The sequence below is a fragment of the Callospermophilus lateralis genome, unplaced genomic scaffold, assembly GCF_048772815.1.
Source record: "Callospermophilus lateralis isolate mCalLat2 unplaced genomic scaffold, mCalLat2.hap1 Scaffold_1018, whole genome shotgun sequence".
Lineage (NCBI taxonomy): Eukaryota > Metazoa > Chordata > Mammalia > Rodentia > Sciuridae > Callospermophilus > Callospermophilus lateralis.
In genome coordinates this window covers 514,389-541,025 of record NW_027510358.1, presented here as the reverse complement: position 1 = coordinate 541,025, position 26,637 = coordinate 514,389, and the positions used below count along the sequence as shown (strand labels likewise).

General features: G+C 50.1%; 1 protein-coding gene across 1 annotated transcript; it reads right to left on the bottom strand.

Annotated features, from left to right (window-relative positions):
- Positions 1–22,554: 22,554 nt before the first annotated feature.
- LOC143386161 (endothelin-converting enzyme 1-like) lies at positions 22,555–25,122 on the bottom strand. The gene is made up of 3 exons (XM_076841439.2): positions 25,008–25,122; positions 23,527–23,622; positions 22,555–22,746 (listed from the first exon to the last, which is right to left on the bottom strand). The coding sequence occupies exons 1-3, from the start codon at positions 25,113–25,115 to the stop codon at positions 22,555–22,557; spliced, it is 396 nt and encodes a 131-aa protein (XP_076697554.1). The 5' UTR covers positions 25,116–25,122.
- Positions 25,123–26,637: the final 1,515 nt, after the last annotated feature.

Here is a 26,637-nt window from a genome sequence, read left to right as displayed (position 1 = left end):
GAAAGAAGGAGTATTGGGTCTTGAGCAGCCAGCCCTCTGCTGTTTCTAGAGCCCAAGACAGGTGAGGGGAACTTAGGAATCTTCTCATGACCCAGTGACTTGTTGGCATGTGGGATCATTGCTCTTTTTCTCTGGGTGAACTGGAATCAGGCTTAAGATGGGAAGAGCCTTAATTTCTTTTTCTTTTTCTCCTCTCCTTCTGCTTCCTCTCCTCATTCTTCTCCCTCTCCTTTTTTAAGACAGGGTCTTAATTATTTTGCCCTGGTTGGGCTCAAACAGTAGCCGAGACTACAAGCATGTACCTCCACATCTAGACTCCTTTTTTTTGTACTGGGAATGAAACTCAGGGGGCACTCAACCACTGAGTTACAGATCCAGCCCTTTTTATTTTTTTTATTTTGAAACAGGGCCTCACTAAGTTGCTAAGGCTGACGTTGAACTTGCAATCCTCCTGCCTCAGCCTTCTAAATTGCAAGGTTATAAGCATGTGCCACGATACCCAACTCTTCATAGTCATTTTAAACGTTTGCATGGGGCTGGGCTGGGGATGTGGCTCAAGTGGTAGCGCACTCGCCTGGCATGCGTGAGGCATGGGCTCGATCCTCAGCACCATATAAAAATAAAATAAAGATATTGTGTCCACCTAAAACTAAAAAAAATATATATTAAAAAAAAGTTTGCATGGGGGGCTGGGATTGTGGCTCAGTGGCAGAGCACTTGCCTAGCATGTGTGAGCACTGGGTTAAATCCTCAGCACCACATATAAATAAATAAAAAATAAAGATACTTAAGCAACTAAAAAATATTTTAAAAAAGTCTGCATGGAATGTCTTTGCACTCACAGCCCTGTCTATCAGGAATCCAGTCCTGAGCTGGGGCTGGGGCTCAGTAGCAGAGCACTTGCCTAGCATGTGTGAGGCACTGAGTTTGATCCTCAGCAGCACATAAAAACAAACAAATAAAATAAAGGCATTCTGTCCATTTACAACTACAAAAAAAAATGTTTAATAAAAGAGTCCTCCTAGTGGCTCGAGAGGCTGAGGCAGGAGGATCACGAATCCAAAGTCAGCCTCAGCACCAGTAAGGCGCTAAGTAACTCAGTGAGATCCTGTCTCTAAATAAAATACAAAGTAGGGCTGGGGATGTGGCTCAGTGGTGGAGTGCCCCTGAGTTCAAACCCTAATACAACAACAAAAAAAAGAGTCCAGTTCTGCCTCCTGCCTCACCCAGGTCCATGGGCCCAGTGCCCTCAGGGAACATCTTATTCTCGGCTGTTTTCAGTGAAAGCCCATGGGATTCTCAGAAGAAATCATCTTTATTAGCCACAAAGGGTTTGTGTCTCAGTAGGTGCTCCGCTCTACCAACGCCTGCCAACAGTGGAGTCCTTACAGACCTTGGTAGCCCAAGATCTAAAACCTTGACATTAAGGTGTAGAGATGGGAGGCCCAAAGGAAGGGAGGAGAGTCAGGGTTCCTGTGAATGTCAGGGGATGTGAATGGAAGGAAAGACACCCTAGTGGGGAAGTAAATGTTTGCTCCTCCTGTGCGGTGCTTATGCCCATCGTGAGCCCCAAATGCTGTCCCAGGAAAGAGGCCAGCAGGCCCTTCTACGTGTCTAAGGGCCATGGGAGGGTAGCATGTGGGGGTGGCAGTTCCCTTCCAAGGATATAAACTTTTTCGTAGCGCGCTGGGGATTGAACCCAGGGCCTCGTGGAGTACGCACTCCATCCCTGAGCTACACCCCAGCCCCAATAGTCAAAAACTTGAAGAGAGGTCTGGACTCTAACCTCACAGCCTAGTGGGTCCACTGCGTAAGCAAGTTTCCTAACTTCTGTGGGCCATTTGCCCACTGAAGACATGAGGTCTGCCTCTAGCCAGTGTGGTGGCCACACCTGTGATCCCAGCAACTCAGAGGGCTGGGACTGGAGGATCGCAAGTTTGAGGCCAGCCTGGCCCACTTAGGGAGATCCTGTCTCAACATAAAAATTAAAAGGGCTGGGATGTAGCTCAGTGGTAAAGCGCGCCTGGGTTCAATTCCTAGTACCAAAAATAAAGACAGAGAGCTCTGCCTATAACCACGAGAGGACCCTGTCTGCAGAGACCGTTTATCTGTTTAACCTTTGAGGAACAGCCCTGCTGTTTTTTCACACTGGTTGCACCATTTTTTGTCACTCCATCAGCAAGGGATGGGGTTCTAGTTTTTCCACAGGTATATTTACACTTTTTCTTTTTTCTTTTTGTGGGATCTACCTTAATGGGTATGAAGTCCCTTTCTCATTTTGATTGTTTTTTGCGGGGGGCGGTACCAGAGATTGAACTTAGGGGCACTCCACCACTGAGCCACATCCCCAGCCCTATTTTGTATTTTATTAGAGACAGGGCCTCACTGAGTTGCTTAGTGCCTTGGACAATTGCTGAGGCTGGCTTTGAACTTGCAATCCTCCTGCCCCAGACTCCCAAGCCGCTGGGATTACAGGCGTGCTTCACTTCACCTGGCTTCTTGTTGTGGTTTTGATTTTGATTTGCATTTCCTTTTTTTTTTTGTACCAGGGATTGAACTCAGGGGCGTTTAACCATGGAACCATATCCCCAGCCCCCCTTTTATATTTTATTTAGAGACAGGGACTCACTAAATTGCTTAGGGCCTCTTGAAGTTGCTGAGGCTGGCCTCAAACTTGTGATCCTCCTGCCTCAGCCTCACAATTTTCTGGGATTACAGGTGGGTGGCACTGCACCTGGCTTTTCCCTAATGATTAGTGTTGCTGAGCGTCTTCTCATGCTCACTATTCACCATTTGTGTGTCTTCAGAGAAATCTCTACTAGAGTCTTTTGCCTATTTTTAAATATTTATGTATTTTTTATATATTTACTTTTGCAGTGCTGGGAATGGAACCCAGGGCCTCCCATATGTGCTAGACAAGCACTCCCCTACTAAGCCATGCCCCTAAGCTCTTTGTTTTGGTTCAGTACCAGGGATAGAACTCAGGGTGCTTTCCCACAAAGCCAAATCCCCAGCCTTTTTGTAATATTTTATTTTGAAACAGATCTCACTGAGTTGCTTAGGACCTCACTAAATTGCTGGAGCTGGCTTTGAACTCAAGATCCTCTTGCCTCAGCCTCCTGAGCTACTGGGATAATAGGTGTGCACCACTGGGCCCAGCTGGGTTATTCATTTTGTTATCATTGTTGAGCTGTAGACATTCTTTCCAGCTCTGTCACTTTTAACTGTGTGTCCTTGAGCCAAGTGCTTCAGTTTCCTCAATTGTAAAACAATTTTTTAAATGGTGGATTTGTACTTCCTAGAGCTGTTGGGATTAAATAAACTAGTAAGAAAAAAAAAACCGTTTGGGTATCTGACTAACAACATATACTGAGCCTAACTATGCACCAAGAATTAGGCAAAATTCTTGACATGCATTAATTCATTTATTTGGGTTCTGAGGATTAATAGTGACTGCATGTAGGAGATGATACAGAGCAAAGCCCTTCCTCCCTTATCTGGGTCCTGGGGACCAGGCTTTATTCAAGGACCCTCAAACGCACCAAAGCCACTGAGCTGCCCCATTACTGAGACCAGCCTGCCCGGCCCAGTGAAAGGCCTCTACTACCTACTAGTGCCTCTAGCCCTGTGCAAGCCCAGGGACTTCACTCAATCACCCACACACCCCTCCGGAGTCTAGAAACCACATCCCTCTACCCTGGGTGGCACAGCCTTCCCCTGGCTCTTGTTGAGTCTGAGGCCATTTAAGAATCCTGCCAAGCTAGCTGCCTTGGGAAAATCCTGGACGCTGATTTACCCCATATCTAGTGACTAGAGGAGGAAGCTGGATTTCCAGAGGCCCACAGCTGGCGCCATCCAAGGCTGGCTCCTGTGATCTCCGTGGGAGCCAGCCCCACCTGGCCGCCCTCGCTCCAGACACCTGGAAGAAGGCCTCAGCATGGCTCAGCTCTGCCTTTTCCCACTAGCGGGAGAATGAAAATAGAAGTGGTTCAGGATTAATTCTGCAGATGAACATTTTTCATTTTCCCAAATTTGGCAATCAGCTCTTTTCTCCACCCTCATCGCCTGCCTTTCCTTGCGCTAGAATAGGCGCACTGGAGCAGCTGCTGGCTCTCGCCCGTTATGCTGGGTGAGTGGGTATGGACTACGGTCCAGTTCCTCAGATGGGCACCTGTGGCCCATCACATCTGGTACTTGTCCATCTCAGTCCTCGCCCCGCGGCCCTCTGACACGCACCCCGGACACCCACACGCTCTGATGTCTCCAGGGCTTTTCCATACAGTGGCCCACACTCCCCCTGGAGGATCTCCTGGGTTGCCTGGAAGCTCCTATTTGCCCTTCCAAACCCGGCTCAGGTATCATCTGTGAGACAAAATTTCCTTGGTTCCCTCTCCCTGCCCTAAACAGAATTAATTGTTCCATCCCCTGCGGTAGGACATTATTTTCTTGTGATTTCATTGCACTATATTAAAGGGCTTGTGTAGCCTAGTATCTGGCACAGGGGAAATATTCAATACTTATTTCTCCTGGGCGGGAGGTAGAGCTCAGTACACTTGCCTAGTGTGTGGGAGGGCCCTGGGTTCGATCCCCAGCCCCATAAAATCAAACAAAATATACTTTTCTCTTCTGTGAAGCTGGATTTTTAAATAGCTTGGGGATAATAGCACAACTTGCTTTTTGAACATTAAAAAAAAAAAAACTTTTTCATTTTATGCCTTAACACAGAGGATTTCTTTCTTTCAGGGACAGAGACTATGACTTTCACCTGCACTGCTGTGTGGGCAGCACAGAGCCTGGCACATGGGAGATGGATGCTCCGTAAACAGTTAAGGAGGGAGGTTGATTGAGTCTTTGAATGTTCCTCTACCCTGTCAGATTTGGGAACTACCATCTGCCGGGGTAAGTGGGAGCCCTCTGCCACCTAAATTTCATTTTATTTGTTTGTTTTGGTACCAGGGATTAAACCCAGGGGTGCTTAACCACTGAGTCACATCACCAGTCCTTTTTATTTTTTACTTAGAGACAGGGTCTTGCTAAGTTGCTGAGGCTGGCTTTGAATTTACAATCAGCCTCAGCCTCCAGAGCTGCTGGGATTCTAGTCTTGTCCCACCATGCCAGTCCACCCAGGAGTTTCAGAGTGGCCTTTCCTGATCCTAGGGGAAATTGGGTCCTTCTCCCTGACACTGTAACTGAGAAATGTGGGCGGAGGACTCAGTGCTGTCCTACTTCTGCAGCTTGGGCATGGGGTTTGGAACACAATAGATCTTGGCGCAAATCCCAGTTCTGAGAACTTAGTTGAATTGCTTCACCCTCTGGACCTCAATTCCTCTCCTCTGTGCATAGGGCATGATGATAGTTCCAATGTTCCTACAAAGTTGCAAGGTGGAAAGATCCAGCACAGTTCTGGACACACAGGAGACTGTCAATCAATGGGGATCCCCCTCCCCCTTCAGCTCTTTCTTACTCTGATCCAGCTGAAGCTCTTTGGGGAGGGGAAATGCCACATGGCTCTGTGGTAGCAGCACAGAGCTCTAAATCATGGGCCAGAAGGGTACAGCGGTTAAGAGCCCCAGCCTCGGGGCCAGGTTACTTGGGTTCCCATCTCAGCTTACTAGCCGTGTGATCTGAACTTCAGTTTCTATCTGTAGTGTAGTCATGATGATGCCAGCCTTGATCTTCTAAGACTTTATAAATGAAAATGTGGAAAGCACCCATTGGGGGTGAAGGTCAGTGGTAGAGCATGCTAGGACTGCATGAGGCCCTGGGTTCCATCCCCAGCACCAAAATAAATCAGAGCTCCCGATAGATAGGAAGCTCTCAAGAAACCAGAATGCAAGCCAGCTCTTGTGTTGAATAAGTCTCCTGCTAGACTTGGTCTGGTCAGCCTCGTAGCTGCCCCGTGACAGGACCTGCCACAATGACTTGAGGTCTGCAAGGACTAGAATCTCTGGATTACCATTCCTTGCTGACCCTCACTTCACTCCTGGCCTGGAGGTGAGGAGAAAACTGACTGCAGAGGTGGCTCAGTGTACTGGGTACCATGGTTTAAATAAGCCTCCTATGTTCTGGAAATCTCATCTCCAGAAATCTTGATAATGGTAATTAGAGGTGGAGATCAATAGATGGAGATCCCTTGCCTTGCAATGATTATAATTAGATGAGGTCACAAGGGTGGGGCCCCAAGGATGGCAGTAGTGGTTTTATTAAAAGAGGAACAGAGACCAGAGTTATCCTGCTTGCTCTGCCTTACTGTGTAAGGCACTCCGCCATATTCTCCTGCAGCAGGAGGCCCTCATCAGATGCGGGTGGCAGGATCTTGGACTATAAGAAATAAATTTATTTTTCTTATAAATTACCCAGTCGGTGGCACTCAGTTGCAGCAATAGAAAATGGACCAGGACAGTGGACTGTGAGGTCAGGCTCAAACTAGGTCTGAATCTGTTCCACCTCTTCCTGGCTCCTTTACCCTCCAGATCCCAGTTTCCCACTAGGAAGGACAATGTCCCTCTCACAGAGCTGATTTAAGAATTATAGAGGATCCCACATGCAAAGCCCTGACAAAGGAGCCAGGCCCCGGAGTGGAAGCTCAGGGGAGAGTGGTTCCCTGCCCCGCCTTCTGGGCTGGTGCTCTGCCCCTTCCTGGCTCTGGCACTGCCCACTGAGTTCAAAAGTGGCTGCTGCAGCTGTCATTTCTGAAAATACATTCCCTGGCTGCTTTCTGTCTTTTCATCCAAGTCTTTCCCAAATCCTTCAACAATCTCAAATTGGGGGTTTCAAAACACACATACACACACACACACAAAAAAAAAAAAAACCCTCAAACTCTGACCTCTGTGTGCCACCAAGTTGGCAAATGTCCCAGAGGATCTTGACCACTAGTCACTGAGTTAGACATTCAGTTCCCTCGGTCAAATTCACTCATATCTCACAAGATCAATAAGGGAAATGGGCAGCAATGATCAAAAGGGCCCACACTGGCTCTGGAGGCAGCTCTCACAGCAGGATCTCACACCACACAAAAGTGCATGCAGGGGGTGTTTTATAAAAGCTCCTCTACTCACAGGCAGCCCTCATGCCCAGAGACACTGAAAAATATGGTTCCCATGACAACGTGCTGCAAATGTTCTATATAAATGAGTCTGTGCGCTCCTGTGTGTGTACATAGCCACACAGAGAGGCACGGAAATAAACTCTTGGCATGATTTTTTCCTTTTCAAAACACAAAATTACTTGCAAGGATTGATGGCTGTAAGGAAGAACAAAGCTTTTTGGACCAACATTTTTCCAATGGACTGGCTCCCAGGGATTTCCAACCGTTTTAATGTGGGTCTGTTTTGGTTCCTGCACCTGAAATATAGTAGATTGTCAATAAATGATTGTTGAAGAAATGAATAAATGATGGATAAATGGAAGAAAAGAAAAGAAAAGGAAGGAGGGAGGGAAAAGAAAAGCCTGGAATATCAGGGCTGGAAAGGCTCCTACTAAGAATCCAATCCCATCTTACTCCCTGTGTCTCTGTTGGAGAAACTGAGGCTCAGAAAAGAAGGATTCTTCCTTTCTTCTGCCCCAACAGAATTATTGGCAGAGGATAGTAGCATAGACCCAGGCCTAGAAATTCATTAAATACTTAATAAATATGAGTTAAATTTCTATAATAATACACATGTATTGAACAATTATTATCTGTCAGCCCTGCATTAACTACATGCAGACAGTATCTCATTTAAAATTTGCACCCACGCAAGGGATAGGTTAAAATTCCCATTGAATCCAGGGGTGGTGGTGCATGCCTATAATCCCAGCAGCTCAGGAGGCTGAGGCAAAGGGACCAGGAGTTCAAAGCCAAAAGCCAATCTTAGCAACTTAGCAGACCCTTTATCTAAATAAAATACAAAGGGGCTGGGGATGTGGCTCAATAGTAAAAGTGCCCTTAGGTCCAATTCCTGGTACAAAAAAAAAAAAAAAAAAAAAAGCTCGTTTAACAGAGATGAAAACTGTTTATCCGAGAGGTGACATCACTTTACCTAAGTTATAGAGTCAGTATGCGGTCGAAGGAAGGGGGAAATTAAACTCAGGACACTCAGATACCAAGATTTGAGCCTCTCTGTTCAGGACCTCTCTCTAATTCCACTGCCAAGGATAATTAGCTGCCTTCTTGCAGAAGTTGAGGGCTCCAGGGGTAAAATAACTCGCCTAAGACAGGAAGCTGAAGAGGAAGGACTTGAACTCATATTTTCGAATATTTAGTCCAGGATTCCCTCCAGTTTCCTTCCTGCTTTTGAGAGTCAGCCATCTAATTGAGCAAAGGAAGGGGACCCCCTCTGGCTGTCTTTGCCTCCCAGGACTCAGTTCCCCCAAGGACTCTGCTGATTCTAAGCGTCTCTTTGGGTTCTTGCGCCGCCTAGTGGTAATATCTTAAAACTGCATCAGACCTAACTCCAATGAACCAGCCCAAGCCCTCTTGGGAACCAGGTGTTTGCCCTAGTTCTCTGGAATAAAATAGAACTGGTGCTTAGGTCCAAGTGTAGGCTCCTTGCTGCCCTGGACGTGCCACATTCCCCTTTTCTCCTCAGCTTCCTGACTGGCCTCCCTGACTCCATTCCAGACCTCCTCCAGTCTGTTCTCTGCATAACCAGCCAGCTTTAAAAACAGAAAATGGACCATGTTATTCACTCTTCACTCCATTCCCTGCTTATACTCCCCATAGTGGGTTTTTTTTTTTTTTTTTGGTGGTGGTGCTGGGGATTGAACTCACGGCCTAGTGCATGCAAGGCAAGCACTCTACCAACCAGCTATATCCTCAGCCCCTATACTCTCTCTAGTGTCCATTTTCTGAGGATGAAGTCCATCCTCTTATGGCCTGCAGGACACAGTCAACGGTCCCCACCTCTCTCTCTCCCTGCCTCCACCCTGTCTCTCCCTGATCTTTAGCCTCGCTTGTCTTCTTCGAATTGCTTGTGTCTGTCTGAGCCACTTCCTAAGTCAGCCTTTACACACACAGCCCCACACCTATCCAATTCCCTACCCTGTACCTGGAAAATTCTTAAGTTCCTGCTTGTGAAGCTGAAAGATGACTGCCTCAGAGATGCACTGTTTTGAACCTAGGCCTGACCCTTGCTAGGCAAGTACTCTACCCTGAGCTGCACCCCCAGCCCAAGAACGCACTTTTGTATTCCCCTGCAATGCCACTCCCAGAGTGCTCTTTGGACTTGCAGTTACTTGTGCAATGACTGCCTTTATTGTAGTTAACAAAAACCCCATCTCACTCAATGGGGCACTCCCAGCACCAGGCACAATTCCTAGACATGTAGCTTCTCAATATTTGTTAATGAATGAATGGATTAAAATGAAGCAAAGGAAAAACCTGATACTTAGTAAGCTCTATATGCCACAAAGTACTCTAAATTATGTGTGTGTGTGTGTATGTGTGTATATTCATGTGCACAACTGGGGAATGAACCCAGGGGTGCTCTACCACTGACCTGCATCCCCAGAACTCCCCCTTTTTTTTGAGTCAGGGTCTCTAAGTTTCCCAGGCTGGTTTTGAACAAGTGATCCTCTGCTTCAGCCTTCTGAGTCACTGGGATTACAGGCACAAGCCACTGTGTCGAAAGAAAAGACCTTATAACCATTACCTCACATGAGCTATGACATGGCCATTATTAGCTTCATCTTACAGGTGCAGAAACAGACTCTGAAAATTTAAACTGGTGGGGCATAGTGACATGTTCCTGTAGTTCTAGCCACTCAGAGGATTGAGGCAGGAGGATCATTTGAGCCTGACCAGGCACTGTGGCGCACGCCTGTATTCACAGCAATTTGGGAAGTTGAGGCAGGAGGATTGCAAGTTCAAAGCCAGTCTCAGCAATTTATTGAGGCCTTAAGCAATTTAGCGAGACCTTGTCTCAACATAAAACATAAAAAAGGTTGGGGACATGACTCAGTGGTTAAGCGCCTCTTGGTTCAATCCCAACCCTGGTACGAAAACAAACCAACAAACAACAACAACAAAAATCCATAATTCATCCATTGCTGGGCATGGTGGATCATGCATGTAATCCCAGTGTCATGAGAGGCTGAGATAGGAGGATCAAAAGTTTAAAGCCAGCCTCAGCAATTTAACAGGTCCCTAAGCCACTTAGCAAGACCCTGTCTCAAAATTAAAAAATGAAAAAAGGGCTGGGGATGTTGCTCAGTGGTTAAGTGTTCCTGGGTTCAATTCCTAGTACTTAACAAAATAAATAAATAAAAACAAAAACCTTACTATAAGGCTATTAAAAAAAGAATGCATACAAAAACCAGTGACATCTGAATAATGTCTGTATTCTGCTTAAAAGTATTATACTGGTACAGTTTTTTGAGTTGATTATATCCAGTTTTGACATTGGCTATATTTATGCAGGATAGGTGAAGGGTACATAGGAATCTTTATGCAAGTTTCTGCAATTTCCTGTGAGTCTGTGATTATTTTATTTTTTTAAATTTGTTTATTGGTGCATTATAATCATACATAATAGTGGGATTCATTGTTACACATTCATACATGCACACTATAATTATTTTAAAATAAGGATTATATAAAATGAAAGCATTTTTCTGTATCCTGATTGTGGTTACATGATTCTATACACGTCTCAAAACTCATTAAACTATACATACAAAAAGTCAATATTATCATACATAAATTTTTAAAAATGTGGTCAAACAAAGACTTCTTCAGATTAACAAAAGCTGAGAGAATTCATTACTACCAGAACTGTACTATATGAAATCTTTTTTTAAAAAAATTTTTAATTGTAGATGGACACAATACCTTTGTTTTTCTTATTTTTATGTGGTGCTGAGGATTGAACCCAGTGCCTTACTCAAGCAAGCACTCTACCGCTGAGCCACAACCCCAGCCCCTATATGAAATCTTTTTTTTTTAAAGAGAGAGTGAGAGAGAGAGAAAGAATTTTAATATTTATTTTTTAGTTCTCGGCAGACACAACATCTTCGTTTGTATGTGGTGCTGAGGATCAAACCTGGGCCACACGCATGCCAGGTGAGCGCACTACCGCTTGAGCCACATCCTCAGCCCCCTATATGAGATCTTAAAGGAAGTTCTTCAGGTGAAGGAATGATAGCCAACAGGCCCTTGTATCTACCGCAACAATGATTCACAGAAATGGCTAAAATGAAGCAAATCTAAAAGACAAGTTTAATTTTTTTTTTAAACTGGGCATGGGTGGCATGCACCTGGAATTCCATCAAATGGGGAGGCTCAGGTGGGAAGGTTGCAAGTTTGAGACCAGCCTGAGCAACTTAGCAAGACCCTCTCTCAAAATCAAAAATGAAAATGGCTGGGAATGTGGGTCAGTGGTAGAGTGTCCCTGGGTTCAATCCCCAGTACCCAATTCTAAAAAATAAAATGAAAATACAGTAAATGTATTATTATTGAGTCATGGCCTTGGACATAATAGTTAATCATTCTACCACTGAGCTCTATCCTTAGCCCTTTTTTTTTGCTTTTAGAATTTTATTTTGAGGGCTGAGGTTGTAGCTCAGTGGTAGAGCGCTTGCCTTGCACGCATGAGGCCCTGGGTTTGATCCTCAGCACCGTATAAAATAAATAAATAAAAATAAAGATATTGTGCCCGTCTACAACTAAAAAAAATATTTAAAAAAATATTTTGAGATAGGGTCTTACTAAGTTCCCTAAGCTGACCTTGAATGTGTGGTCCTTCTTCCTCAGCCTCCTGAGTAGCTGGGATTACAGGTGTGCTCCAACCATGGCCAACTCAAACAAAAACAATTTTTTTGTTTGTTTGTTTGTTTTTGGTACTGGCAATAAAGCCGAGGAAGAGACCCGGAGGCTGAGCGTTGAATGGTGGCTTGATCATAAAAGACGGACTCCCCGACCAGGCCAGGTTGGAGGACCCACCTTCCAGACCTGGGATGAATACATTTGTGAAAGGAGTCCCGGCAGCTTCCGGGAGCCCTGGCTCTTCTCTGTAGTTCAGAATTTACAGGGGGAATTCCTGGATTTACGTGGAGCTGTGATCCCTAAAGCCAGTAAGACTGTGGAATCATGGGCTGGCAGGGGTCAAGCAGTAGCCCTTGACTTGCCAAAGATGAGGAACACACAGAGACTGTAAAGGACAGCAGAGGTGAGGCTGAGATCAGAATGGTTGGCCTTCAGAGCCCCAGCACTGGCCGGCTGGCTGCAGCAACCCCAGAGAAGACAGTCGGCCAACTTCTTACTTGACCTGTATGGGCAGGAGAGTTCTAGGCCGAGTGAACACAGAACGGGGAGCCAGAACGGGGAGCCATGGCCTCTGAGTCATTCCCAGGCTGGAGCCAGTTACAGACTCAGAGACCCAGCAGCCCCCGAAGGAAGGAGAGGGTAGGTCCCCCAGGAAGGACTCTGCTATGTTGCCCGCCCGACACTTACACCCTTTATCTTTCTCTTGGTTTCTCCCCAGGGACCTAGGACTGTGTATTGGGGAAAAGGAAACCATCAGACTCCCCAGGGGCTTCTGAAAGCCATCTCTGAACAAACCCTCAAAGCCACTGTGCTCCACCACCCGTGCCAGGGCCGTGGAGGTCAGGTGACAATGACTGCGCTCCTCTGCTGGCCAGCCCAGCGGGTGCTCGGATCCACCTGTGGTGATTTCCCTAGTTCTGGAATGCGTGTGGAAGGGATGGACGCGCCACTGGCACAATCCCGGCCATGGTTTTCTGACCCGAGACATAGAACGGTCATTTCCTTCCAGGTGATAGGAAAGGCCAAGTGGAAGCCACTAGAACACCTCTATCTTAAAAAAAAAATTCACAAACCAAAAGCACACTGCATTTCCAGAGGGATTTCAGAGGTCACTGTCACCATCAGGACTTGAAAGACACAGGAGTGGTGATTCCCACCACATTCCAACCCGTCTGTTTGGTCTGTGCAGAAGGTTCAGGGGGATGAGTGTGGGTTATTATAAGGTTAGTGACTCTATTGCAGCCACCATCTAGATACGGTGTCAATACCTGGTCCCACGGTCCCAAACCATCATGTGACACACTCACACCCATCGTAAGCCACCATGTGACATGCTCACCTCCATCCCACACCATCAAGTGACACACTCCAATCCCAATTCTGGCACGCAGCTACTGATCTGGAACTTGCCTTCCTTCCTCTTTCCTGTCCATCACGGCCATCACAAGTGACTTTCTTAGATCTAAAAAGGAGAGCAAGACACCTTCACTGTCCTGCCTCAGGAGTGTATCAACTCTCTAGCCCAACGTCCCAATTTAGTTCACAGAGATCTCTATGACCTTCCTCTTCCACAAGATACCACACTGCCCCATTACATGGATGTTGTCACGCTGAAGTGGTGATTGTCCTACACTCGGTGATCCAGGTGCATGTGAGGGGTGGGAGGAGTAAATCCAGCTGGAATTCAGAGCCTTCTACCTCAGCAAAATATCTAGGGGTCCAGCAGTGTGGGTATGCTGAGATACCCTTCTACAGTTGCTCCATCTGGTACCCCTGCGTCCAAGAAAGCAACCTGGTACCTATTGGGCACCTCTGCACTTGAAAGATATCATATTCTTCATTTGGATGTGTTGCTCTGACCCATTTACTGGGTGATCAAAAAAAAAAAAAAAACAAAAAAAAAACCCTGCTATTTAAAAAAAAAATTGGTACCAGGGATTGAACCTAGGGGTACTCTACCACTGAGCCACATCTCCAGCCCTTTTAATTTATTTTGAGACAGAGTCTTCCTAAATTACTAAGGCCGGCCGTGAACTTGTGATGCTTCTGCCTCAGCCACTTGAGTAACTGGAATTACATGTGTGTGCCACAGGCCCTGTGGAAAAACTGGTAGTTTTTCTTTTTTTTTTTTCTTGGTACCAGGGATTAAACTCAGGGGCACTCAACCACTGGGCCACATCCCCAGCCCTATTTCATATTTTTTTTAAAGAGAGAGTGGAGAGAGAGAGAGAGAGTGAGAGAGAATTTTTTAATATTTATTTTCTTAGTTTTTCGGCAGGCACAACATCTTTGTTTGTATGTGGTGCTGAGGATCAAACCTGGGCTGCACGCATGCCAGGCGAGCACACTACCGCTTGAGCCACATCCCCAGCCCCATATTTCATATTTTATTTAGAGACAAGGTCTCACTGAGTGGCTTAGTGTCTTGCTTTTGCTGAGGTTGGCTTTGAACTCATAATCCTCCTGCCTCAGCCTCCCATGATACTAGGATTATAGGTGTGCACCCCTGTGCCTGGCCAAACTTATATGTCACTTTTTCTATATAGCAGGAAGAGAATGTAGAATATTGGCAACTTTGAGGGCATATAAATGATTATTTGGGTAATGAATAGTTCCAGAATTGTGTGTGTGTGTGTGTGTGTGTGTGTGTGTGTGTGTGTGTGTGTGTACGCATGCTGGGGATGGAACCCAGTAGGTCTGACCACTGAGCTACATCGTCTTTAGAATCTGAATGAGCCCCAGGGACACTATCTTGGAAGGGACATCTGTCCAGGGGCAGTGACCTCCAGCCTACTTTCCTGAGATAGATAAGGGCATTTCAAGGTGGGGGTGGACAAGAACCCAATCCCTTTTGCAGCCTCCTCTTCACATAGATCAGGGAACTCCGGGGGCTCCTGGTGCTTGGGTGGGCAGAAGCCACCAGCTTTCTCCTAGGTCATGAGCCTGACACGCCAAAAACCCCACCGTGTCTTGGAGGCACCCTTCTCTGAGCCCAGCAAGCCCCAGAGGTAAGCCCTCCTGCAGGACTGCTTCTGTGACTCTTGCAGAAAGCCACACCTCATCCTGGGGGCGGATGTCACATCTGGGATGTGACCTGGCCATCAGCTGTCCTGGGTGACAGGTGTGCTGTTGGTGGCTTCTTTTCCTTCTGTTCAGAGGCTGACAAAGCTGATATGACATCTGACACTAGAGCCCTGCTTCTTGCTGAGGTGGACATTAGGGTCTTGATGTTGCCTAATGCAGACTGGAGAGTGGCCAGGGGGCTCTGCACCCTCCAGGTGCTTTAAGCAGAGGAGCACCCCACAGAGGAAACCCATGACCTCCACAAGAGGCTTTGCAGAGATCCAGGACAGCCCTGAAACCCAATGGTCTTCCTCTTCGCTCAACTCTTTGCAATCTCCCTCTGCAAGCTTTGGTTTGACCGACCTCTAGACTCATGCATCCAGCCACCACTCATCGATCCACTCTCAACCATGCAGACTGCCTCAAGTAGTCATTTGCCTACACTCATAAAAATCAGTTTGTCTCCTTGTGTTTTAGAATTAAAATGTGGCAACTCCCTGGATCCTGAATTTGACCTTAATATAAACTACAATTTGGGACCACAGGTTGCTCCAGCAGGACACTCAAGAGAACACGGCATTCTGATTTTGAGGATGCTGATCACTTGGTTCACAATTTACATTTGTTGAAAAAAATCTGCAAGTTTGTGCGTTCCCATTACCACTTAATATGAGTGTTAAGTTCAGGTTTACTCCATTCCGTGTACCCTATTGACCCAAAGGGGAATCCCTCTCTCATAATGGCGACAATTTATTTTGTTGTTTACAGGAACTGGGATTTACCACCTCAACTGCATTTTCTCCGAAGCTTCACTCTCCACCAAATCCACTCCAGTCAAAATAGCCATCAGCAGTTATGCAGTAAATGAGGGCAGAGGCAAGACCTGAACCCAGGACTTCTGAACCCAGGACTTCCGACTCCAGAGCCCTTGTGCTGATTCCCTAGAACATTTCATTTCTTTTTTCCTTTTGGAGACGTAGTGAGGACTAAATCTTGGGGTGCTACATTAAGCCACATCCCCAATCCTTTTTACTTTTATATTTTTGAGACAGGGCTCACCAAGTTGCTGAGGCTAGCCTCGAACTTGCGAGGAACTGCCTCAGCCTTCTGAGTGGCTGGGATTACAGGCGTGTGCTGCATCAGACTAGAGCACTTCTAATAGTGAGAAGATGTGCTTCCTGCCATGGAGAGGCCCATCTGTGTCCCATCTCACTCTGATTAGTCAATGACATAACCTTCTGCTGGACAACTATGTATAACCAAAGACAGATTGGCGCTGCCGTCCTGGCTCCCACTGCCTCACGCCAGCCCTGCGATCCTTCATTTTTCACAGAGCCAGCAGCCGATCCCAGGCCAGGCCCTGCCCCAGGCACTGCCCAGTGTGTCCCTTCCCAAGCAGGTCCCAATAGAATGAACGGGCAGATGTTCACTACTTGCTGAGAGCCATTAGCCACTTGGTATGACAATTTCCTTGCCAGCATACCCCATGTTGCTTAGTGGAAGGACTCATGGAAATAGGACTTGCCTTAGACATTTTGCAGTGACATTGAATGTAAGGTGACCTTGCTCAAGGACCAGGGCGGATCCGGGTTTAGGGCGGATCAGGGTTTTAGGCTCTCCTCGGATTTAGGGCGTTCCTGGTTTAGGACAATCCGGGTTTATGGCGGTTCCAGGTTTAAGAGTATTCCTGCTGGGAATAGGGTGTATCCTGCTGTATCCTGCTGCCTGAGTTCCCCTTGTGTTCTCCCCGGATTCAGAGAGTTTTTGGGAGGCAGAGAACGTGGATTTCCCCAGAACGTGTTTGGAGATGGCCGGTGTGAGTTCGGGAATAAAGAATTGCTGTTTGAATCTACAAAGCTGTGAGTGGCTCATGATTTTCTGCCCAGCCAGACTGCGGCAACTACTGGAAAACACGAAAACAGCAGACAGATGTAGCTCCAAGGTGGAGCACGCATTTGGCACTCACAAGACTCTGGGGTCATTCCAGCCCCCCAAGTTTAAAAATAAATAAAAGCAGAAGAGATCAAATGCCAAGGAGCTTGCATTGTTCAGCCTGGAAATGGAAACAAGGACCCCTGGGGTGTGGCCTAGGGGCAGAGCTCCCACCCAGCAGGCATGAGGCCATGGATCTGAGCCCCAGCCCTTCAAAAGGAAAGGAAAGGAACATTGACACAAGACAAATTAGAATAGAACCAGCAAATAACAGAGGGGGGCTCTGGGCTGCAGGTGTAGCTCAGGTGCAGATCTGCCTTTTTTTTTTTTTTTTTTGCAGGAGGCCAAGATCCATCTCCAGCACCTCCCCCTGCTGGGCCACAAGGTGGTGCAGGTTGAGTCTGAGTATTTCTAACCATTGGAAGTGAGTGGCTGAATTTCCTGGGGGAGGGAGGGACTCGCCACCAATAATCAGCAATGAGCTGGCATTCTGTAAGAGCACCCTTAGCCTTGGGTGGCAAGGCAGCAGGGTCCCTGGGCCCAGTGTTAAAGTCCACCTGGAGTGGGGGCAGGGCCCTGGACTCTGCACTACCCTGGGCTTCTTCAAGGAAATTGACTACAGATGTGTCCTTGGGTGTTCCAAGCCTTGGAGAGGATGGAGAATCAGGCTCCTGATGACCTGGTGAACCGGTAAGCTCCTAGCGTGTGCCAAGTACTTTCCATACACTTTTCAAATCTCCATGCCAGACTGGACCAACTGGTCATTCTTCGCTCAGAGACACTGTTGCTCACAAGAGAAGCCATGTGCCCAGTGAGACCCAGACTAAGAGCTCTGGGTGGGATGGGCAGGAAAATTTTCAGCGGTCCCCTGGTATCCACAGGATATTTTTTTTTCTTTTTGGTACTGGGGATTGAACCCAGGGAGTCTCTACCACTGAGCCACATCCCCAGCCCTTTTGCTTTTATTGGGAGACTGGGTCAATTGCTGAGGTTGTCCTTGAACTTGAGATACTCCTGTGTCGGCCTCCTGGGTCACTGGGATCACAGGCGTGTGCCACCACACTCAGCCCTCCTTTTATCTTTTAATTTTGAGCCTGGTATAAGGGATTGAGCCGGGCACTTTACCACTGCGCTACAACCCTGCTCGAGGAATACAATATGCAGGAGGATGTCAACCTGGGCCCTGGGGAGGAGCCTAACACACCTGGCAGGCTGTGCTTCCTGCTCCTTGGGAGCCACTGTCATGTAGGAAGCTCAGCCCTCCTGAGACCACCAGGTTGAGAAGGAGGCCCTGGTGGGCAACAGGCCATATACAGAAGAGGACCGGAGGGCGCTGGTTCATTTCTCCACTCAGGAAGTGCTTCCTCTATCTTACCCTAATTCCTATATATGAGCAAGGTTGTCTCTGGCTTCTGGTCTATTTCAGTTTGATACCTGTTCCTAACCTACAGCAGCTCTCACTTACCATTGCTTTATAAATATTTACATATGGAATATAGCTCCTTCGTTGTTTCAGTGTTTTTTCAGAATTGTCCTGATTGTGCTTTTTCCCTTTCATGTGAATCAGCTCGTCAAATTCTATGCAAAATTATCTGGGGATTTTGGCTGAGAGTACGCTGAAATCATACATTAATTTGGGGAGAGCTGGCATTGAAATTACACTGGACTTTTCCGCCCACCGGCAGGGTGCTCAAGGGCATTCTCTGATGGCCTTTGGTAAAGTTTCCAGTTTTCTCTTCTAAGGTTTTCCAAGTTCTGGTTGGGCTCTACAGTGGACCAAATTCTTTACAAGTTTAAAGTCCGTCCTAACCCCCTGCTCCCTTACCCTTTCAAAGGCCTCTGCAGGCCCTTCTGCTTACACGATTGTTACAGATTGCTTACTTTTTCCAGCTGTTCCCAAGTTACATCCTGTGTGTTTCCACATGTGTTGGGTGAAGTCTGAAGGCCAGGCTGGGGTTTCCAGTCCTGCTTGGGAGGGGAACAAGGTTGGGCAAGGATCTAGGAAGATGGGGGCGGGCAAGGGCCCTGGGACCCCGGCCTGGGGAGGAAGAAGCCTGTTCTTTGTCCCTGGGAGGTGGCCTGTCTGGAGGGAGGGCATCTGCAGGCCCAGGGCTGGGGAAAGGGTGGCTAAAAGCTAGGTCTCCCTTCTTGGGAAAAGGGTGGGCAGCAGCCAGCTCCTCCATCCTGTGCCTTCATGCATGTGTGTGTGTGTGTGCGTGTGTGTGTGTGTGTGTGTGTGTGTGTGTGTACGTGCATGCGTGTTCTGCACATGTGGCATCCCTGGGGCTTTCTGTTTCTAGCGGCTTCTCACGTTTTCCAATTGAGTGGCCTGGGTTCAGAACCCAGCTCAGCCACTTCCTGCCTGCAACCCAGTGTCCCCGAATGACACCTCCTCTGAGCATCAGGGCTGAGAAATTCTCTGTCCCACAAACTGTGAGCTTCAGGGGAGGCGGGGTGAGAACTCTTGCCCATGGCTGCACTCCAATAGGCACGTGACTCATGGCGGGTCTAAACAGAATTCATGCATCCATCCTGCTGGGGAGGGGTGTGCCCTCTGGGCAGAGAACATTCCAGCCTGAAGGACAAAAGGGACCCAGAGCCTCAGTGGGAAAGGGCTTGGCCTGTTTGGGCTCCAGAAAGAAGCTGGAGGCCTGGGGTGTGGCTCAGTGGTGGTGCTTGCAGCCTGAGGCCTGGTTAATCCCTGGCACTGCCCCAGACAAAGCAAACAGGACACAACAGGGTCAAACACAAGAGGTGGGAGCCAGTGACAGGGAGGGACCTTCTCCTTAAACAGGCTGCTCTCCTGAGGACAAGAGCTGGAGGGGAGGGGGCTCTCCCAGCTGCCCGGGGGAGAGACACTGGGGCCTATGGGCCTCGCAGGCCCCTTCGCACCTCGTGGGGACAGTCTGAGCTCAAGCATCTGAGCTCTGGCATCCTTACTGTCGCCCATATCTGATGGTTACCAAGACAGTAGAAGAGAGTACATTGTAGGTCTTATAGCCAGAGAAACAGAGTCCAAGAGAAATGACCTACTCCTATTAAAGACAGGTAGAGTCAGGCCGGGCTTGGTGACCCACACCTGTAACCCCAGAGACTTGGGAGGCCAACACCTCAATCTGTCCTGTAGGCCACCATGTTTGTGGTACTTAGTTACAACAGCCCTAGTAAACTAATACCCTCTGGAAGGAGAGGAAAGCCTGTGTGAGCCCCCCCATGCTGACCTGAAGCTTCCTAGAGGAGGTGATGGTGAGTGGGGCACTGAAGGTGGTAGGAGTTCACCAGGTGGGGAAGTCAGAACATTCCAGGCAGCGGGAAGTACATATGTAAAAGCCAGGGGAGGCTGTTTTTTGGACCTCTTTGAATTTCCTGCCTGCCCTGCCCAAGTATCTGAGATCCAGAAGCTCTTTGGCTCTGAGATAATGGAAACATGACGTTGACCAGGGAGCCCCTTGGCCCAAGGCCATGAGACACATCACTCTCACGGGTAGGGGGTGCACACAAGCCTGCCCACGAAGCCCGGCTGGCTAGGTGGGGGTTGGCTAGGTGGGCGCAGGCAGGAGGAAGCCCCAGCTGTTCCTCAGGGTCCAAAGCCTCTTCCTAGTGAGGCTAGGGTGGGCCATTCTGGGCTGGCTGGGGCTTTCTTGTGGTTCCAAAGGATGCACAGCACCCTGGAAGGACACTCGGACACAAGTGGCTCTCGATATAAGTACTTTATTTTAATTACAATATTTCCACACAAAACTACAGTAGCACAAAACATAATACAAAAAATAGATTCCCACCTCCAAACCCCACACCCATGTGCCCACAGAGAAGCAAGTCCTGTGGCTCCCCTGGTCTTGGGAGTGCACTGCCCATCTCTCCTTGGCCTTGACACTGTGGAGGGGCAATGGGAGTGGGGACCCTGCCTCTGCGTGGGCCTGGGCTTCTCCCCCTGCCCCCGCACATCCTGACAGGGAGTGCCATCTCCATTCCCTCTGGCTAGACTGCAGCCCAAGACACTTGCTTCTGGCTGGTGGTGTGACAGTTTCCAGGACCACCCTTACCTGGGGAAGGCAGGAGGGTGGGGCAGCAGAGGCACAGGGAGGCGCAGGGATGGGAAAGGCCCACCTCCCAGGTGGCTGGCTCTAGCTCCTTCCCTGGTTCCTTCTTATCTTTCTCCCAAAGAGCTCCCAGGCCTTGAACTTGTTTGTGAGTAACAGGGGCCTCACCTGGAGCCTACTTGCAAGCCTCCTGCTGACCCGAGCTCACAGGGCAAGGCTGAGCTGTCTGTGCCTCTTGGACAAGGCTTCCTCGGTAAGGGGCGCGCCATGGGGCAGGGCCTAATCTCTCACGGGGGCTGCTGTGCGGCTGCAGTCGGGTCCACCTACCTGGTGGAGCCTGAGCATCTGCTGTTGGGAGGAGCTGTGGCCTCTAGAAGGGGTGACCTTCTTGGTCTCTTGACTCCACGGGCTAGACTGGGCTGAGAAACCCTTCCCTTAGCCTCCTGTCAAAGGAGGGGAGCCTGTCCAGCTGCAAGGGCCGTCCTGATCTAAATCAGGGGGCCTTGATTGCTAGAGGCCAGGGTGAGGGCAGCGGCATCTAACTTCTACTACCCAGAGTCACAGCCCTGCAGGCCAGAGCTCCTGGGGGCTGAGGGGTGGCCCTGTGAGCATCGGGAGTGGGAGTATGGCCTTGGGTTCCAATCAGGACACTCGGGGGCTCCACTGAGGAGGCCAGGGGCCACTGGGGCAGGGGTCATCTCCTCAGCACAGCCCAGGCCGCAGCCTCAGATAAGGCACTAGAGAACTGGTCTGGAAGCTGACCAGGCTTGGGGCTGAGGATGGAGTTCAGGGGAGGATCTGGACCCTGCTGCAGACAAGAGCGACATTCTCTTTCCTCCTTCCCTTGGGGGAGAGGGATCCTGCAAGGCAGAGCCCAGAATGGCTGGGGTGGCGGTGTTGCTACAGAGAAGCAACAGGTCCCGGGGGTTACCTGAAGAGGAAAGACCAAAAGAGAAGGTCTATGGTCAGCTGTGAGCATCTGGTGCTTGGAGGGCCCTCTGCTCCAGCTGGGGTGCCCTCAGACCTGGCTTCATCTGCCATAGCCATCAGTCCCCTGCTGTAACTGTGGGGATGAAATCTTCCTTGCTGGGGTTTCCATGGTTGAGCTCCGGGGACAGGGGCAGCAAGCTGAGAGCAGCTGGCCATGAACTGGGCCTCTGCCTGGCTCCCCCATTTCCTGTCTGTGGGTGACCATGCAGTAGTAACCAAAGTCAGAGGATTTGCTTAGTGGCGTGGGGCAGGCGTGTGTGTGTGTGTGTGTTCCTGACTCAGCCCAGCCTTGCAGTGAGGGGGTAAATCAGTGGGGCTTCCTTTGTCCACAGGTTATTTAGGAAAAAAAAAAAAGAAAACATAATAAATATAACAATCCTTCCCTCAAAAAAAAAGTGTTTTAAATGCATTTTTCCCTGAAGATTTCCAGTGTATTCCACAATGTTTAAAAAATAGTTTCCCCAAAAATAGATCTTAAAGCATTTGACACAGTGGTAATTGTGGTCTATGTGGTGCTGGATGTGGGCGAGGGGGCTGTGTCCCCCGGCCCTTGTCGCTGTGGGGCCCAGGCCTGGTGAGCCACCAGCCCAATACCCGAATGCCCACTGGATCTGGTGCTCGCTGGGATGCCGGTCTGCACAGGGGAGCAACTCGGGTATGCAGAGGACCCCCACCCGGCCCAGTGCCGGCTGCAAACCCTCCAGTTCGGGGAAGGGGCCCTGGGCGGCCAAGGGGTTGGAAGAAGGGGCAGACTTGGCAGCCTCCCCTGGGGGCTCATCCTCAGCCCCTTCCTCTCTTCCGTCTTGGCTCTTTGTGATGAAGGTTCATGGGTGACCCAAGGGGGCAGTGGAAGTGTTCTGAGAACTCTTTGGAATTGGAGAGGGAGCCGATGACCCTGAAGCGAGAGGGGCTGTGGGGGTCGGTGATGAGGCCTTCGTGAGAGCTCTTGGGCGTTCGGACAGAGCACCAGACCTTTGAGGGAACAAGGGGGAGAAGCTGGGGTCACTGTGGGGCCCTGAGGCCGCCAGACTGGTCCCACCACTGCAGGGTTGGAATGAGCCCTCGCCTGGTGCTCACACCCCAAGGACTCAGGAAGGCCCCTGGCCTCCTCAGTGGAGGGGAGGCTGGAGTGCGCCTATGCCCCTCTCTGACGCAGGTGTCACCAAGCTGTGTCTCTTCAGCCAGAGCCGGTTCTCTGTCTGACACCAACGTACCAGGCTGGGATTCTGCCTAAACTCCACTTTACAAATCTTGGATTTAGTCCAGATTTCATATTTTCTGGGTAGGACACTCTCTCGAGAGGCAGCTCTGGGAATCAACTGAAGGCCAACTCAAGTGCCAACCTGGTGGGTCTTGATTTCTTTCTCCCCCGGTTCTGGGGACTGAATCCAGGGCTGCTCTCTCACTGAGCTACTTCCCCAGCCCTTTCCATTTTCTATTTTGAGACAGAGTCTTGTTAAGTTGCTGAGGCTGAGCTCGAACTGGTGATCCTCCTGTCTCAGCTTCCCAAGGAGCTGGGATAATAGGCATGCATTACCGTGTCTGGCTATGTTAAGAAGTTTCTAGAACCCCAGAACCAGGAGGGGCCTTCTCCACCACATACAGGATACTAGTATTCTTTCTTGGCCCTTCCTTGAATCTCTCTAATGACAGGAAGCTCACCTCCTCACAGGCTAATGACCTGAAGACGGTCTGATGAGTTAGGGAGCTGGTGATTGGAGGGGACCTTATCTGTTCCCCTAATGAACTCACCTGTGCAAACCCCAGGAAGAAGAGCTGGTCATTGGTGAGACCCAGCGTGGGCAAGGTCTGCTCCTCCCCATTCTTCTTTACCCAGTTCTGGTAAGCCTGGGAGGAGAGAAGGCCAGAGGTTGAGGGCAGCCAGGACAGAGGGGCGAGGGGCTAGTGTGCAGGCTGAGGCTGGTTTCTGAGTTCTGGGCCTTGGCTCAGCCTGGAGGATCCCTCCTCTTTCTCTGCTCCCTCCCTAAAGGGGAGTGCAATCGACCCCATGGCCTAAAACACCACACAATGCTGATGGCTCTCCAATGTGCACTTTGGCACCAGCCTCTTCCCTGATCTGGATATTCAACTGCCTTAGCTGGAAACCCAAGGTCACATCCAAGTCAGCATGGCACAGAAGGAAGAAGTCATTTACATGAACCCTCACCAAACCTGCCACCATAGGATGGCACCACCACCCTCCTAGTTACTCAGGCTCAGAGTTCCCCCCAACTCTTCCAGCCAAGCCAAACACCCCAAAACTGACCCTCCTCACCCTTCCCCCTCTAGCCTGGGTAACCTCACAACAGCTTCCAATGGGTCTCCCTAATTCAGAGGAACTGAGGACACAAGCCTGGTCCCCTCCTCATGTGGCAACTCGAGCGAACCATCTAGGGCGAGTGTTGGCAGACCTCCTCTGTGAGGGCCGGAGTAGATGTTCCAGCTTTGGGGCTACCGGTCCCTGTTGAACTATCCTCCTCTGCGCTCAGAGTGCAAAAGTAGCCACAGGCAACCTGTGAATACAATGTGGCCAGGTCCCCCAAACCTACGGGGACAGGCTGGGGCTGGATTTGCCCATGGGCTGCCGGCTTGCAGACCTGCCTTAAAGAAGGAATAAGATCATATCTCCTGTTTGACCCTGTAGTGGTTCTCACTGTCGCCAGAATAGAACCAAGCTCCTTTCTCAGTGACAGAGGCCCTTGCTCCTGACTCCTTCCACTACCCCCTGCCTCTGGCCCTTTTCCCTTGGTGAGTCGCCAGGCTGCCTCTCAGGCCGGGACCCGTGTCTGAGTCACTTGGTTTCACCTCTGGCCACCTGAGGGTGCAGGTCAGGGGCTCAGAGCCAAGCCAATGGGCTCAAATGGTAGCGACTTACTCCAGACTAGGATCGGAACCCAGAACTGGCTCTGTGCTCAGTGTCCTCCTGGGCCCTGCTGCCCTACCTGGCAGTGGGTTCCCCCGCAAAGGCAAGAAGGGGCCGGCTCTGCAGGTGGACCCTGCCCTGGCTCTCTCCTGGGACTCTCAAGCAGGTGGTCTCCAAGCAGAAGGCCTTGGGCACTCGGCTCAGGTGCTGCGTCCACAGTCAGTGCTCACGTCCTCCCCACCCCCACCGACAGACGAGGAAGCCGAGGCACAGCACTCCTGCAGCTTGCCAGGCGTTTCTACGCTGACCTACTGATGAGGCATCTGGACAGATGTGGACCTGGACAGGTGCACAGGGGGAGCAGACCCACCCGATAGGCCACCTTGAGGCCCCCGTTGTCTGCGATGTTCTCCCCGAGGGTGTGGCGGCCGTTCACCGGCTCCCCGTTCACGCTGTAGCTGCTGTACTGCTCCACCATGCACTCCGTCTGCTGTTTGAAGGCCTCCACCAGGCCCAGAGGTTCCCATCCTTGTCATACTCCCGCCCTGTGGTCAGAGCGCAGGAGTGGCACTATCGCTCTTCTTCCCTCCCAGTGGGAAGTCGGTTCCCCTCTCTGACCCCACCCTCCAGCCTGTACAGGGACAGGATGCCCATCAGAGGGCCAGAGGACGGGCCAGACCGAGTGGAGAGGGTGGGGAAAAGTGGCCAGGCAGGCGGCCATGTGGCTGTACAAAGGTTTGAGGCACAGGGTGGATCTCCACTGGCCAAGGGCCTTGGATCCCAAGGAATGGATCCAGCAAGGGGCCAGTGGAGTTGGCAGAATCAGGAGCACATGACAGGCCTGGTTTCCAGGGTCTCTGCCACTTCCTTCTTGTCCCCGAGCAGGGGGCAGTTGAGGAAGACCATGGACACTAGCTGCTGAGGAGGGTGTGACTTCCATGTCTCTGACTCCTGACTCCTACTGAGCACCGAGCACCCAGCACCCTGCAGAAAGTGCTCACTATAGCCTTCACACGATCCTCCCCACCCCCACCTGGACCTGTTGCACCCATTTTGCAGATAAGGAGACGGAGGCTTGGAGAATGATGTGACTTGCCGAGGTGAGAGCATTTGGCAAGCGGCCGAGCCAGGGTTTAGACTCTGGTCCTTCTCTCCAAAGCTAAGTCCCAGGGAGCAGAGGCAGTGGGGCTAAGAAGCTGATGGGCTCTGTCTGGAGGGACTCCAAGGAACCTGTACTTTGATCATCAAAAGCGTGAGTCAGCTCATGGCCCACGACGACACCAATGCCACCAAAGATTAAGGCCCTGGAGGGAGACACAAAGTGAGAGCAAGGCCTCTGGCTCCTGCCCTGCCATGTGGCCCTCACTTCTTGGGCCTGAGATGTAGCAGGGGCTCTGTGGGACACAGCCCTGGAGACAGTGGGAGGCTGGGCAGTCTAAGGGAGCCAGCTGTGCCCTGTGGGTGACATGCACGTGCTGGACACTCTAGAGGATCACTGTCCCCTCCCACAGACTAGCAGTTAAGCTTTAAAGCAAACGAAGCCTGGGAATGGGCCAGTGCCTCTTCCCAAGCTCCACGCAGTCATCCCGGGAGTCCAGCTACTAGGTCAGCGCCCTCACCCTGCCAACTCCCTGGCTGCAACTGCTCTAAGCCACCGTCACAGCAGTATTTCCCACATGGGGCTCTTGACTGCACGACTGTGCCACGTTTCCCGATTGCAGGAGCTTTCGGCCCCAGAGACCCTTGGAGGGAAGGCAGGGGACAGGGGCTGCTGCGCTCTGCACCCACGACGCTGCAATCCTAGGCCACCTGGGCCACCAGGGCACAGATGGCTCAGTGAGATGGCTGTCAGGGTCAGCTGCAGACACAGGGCTGGCTGAGGGGCAGGGGATCCGTCAGGGCACCAGCACCAGAGATGGCCTACTTGGGCGAGGAGCGGGTGTAGAAGGGCGCCTGCAGGATCCCAGCCGGAAACACGATCTCGTTCTTGGTGGGCGAAT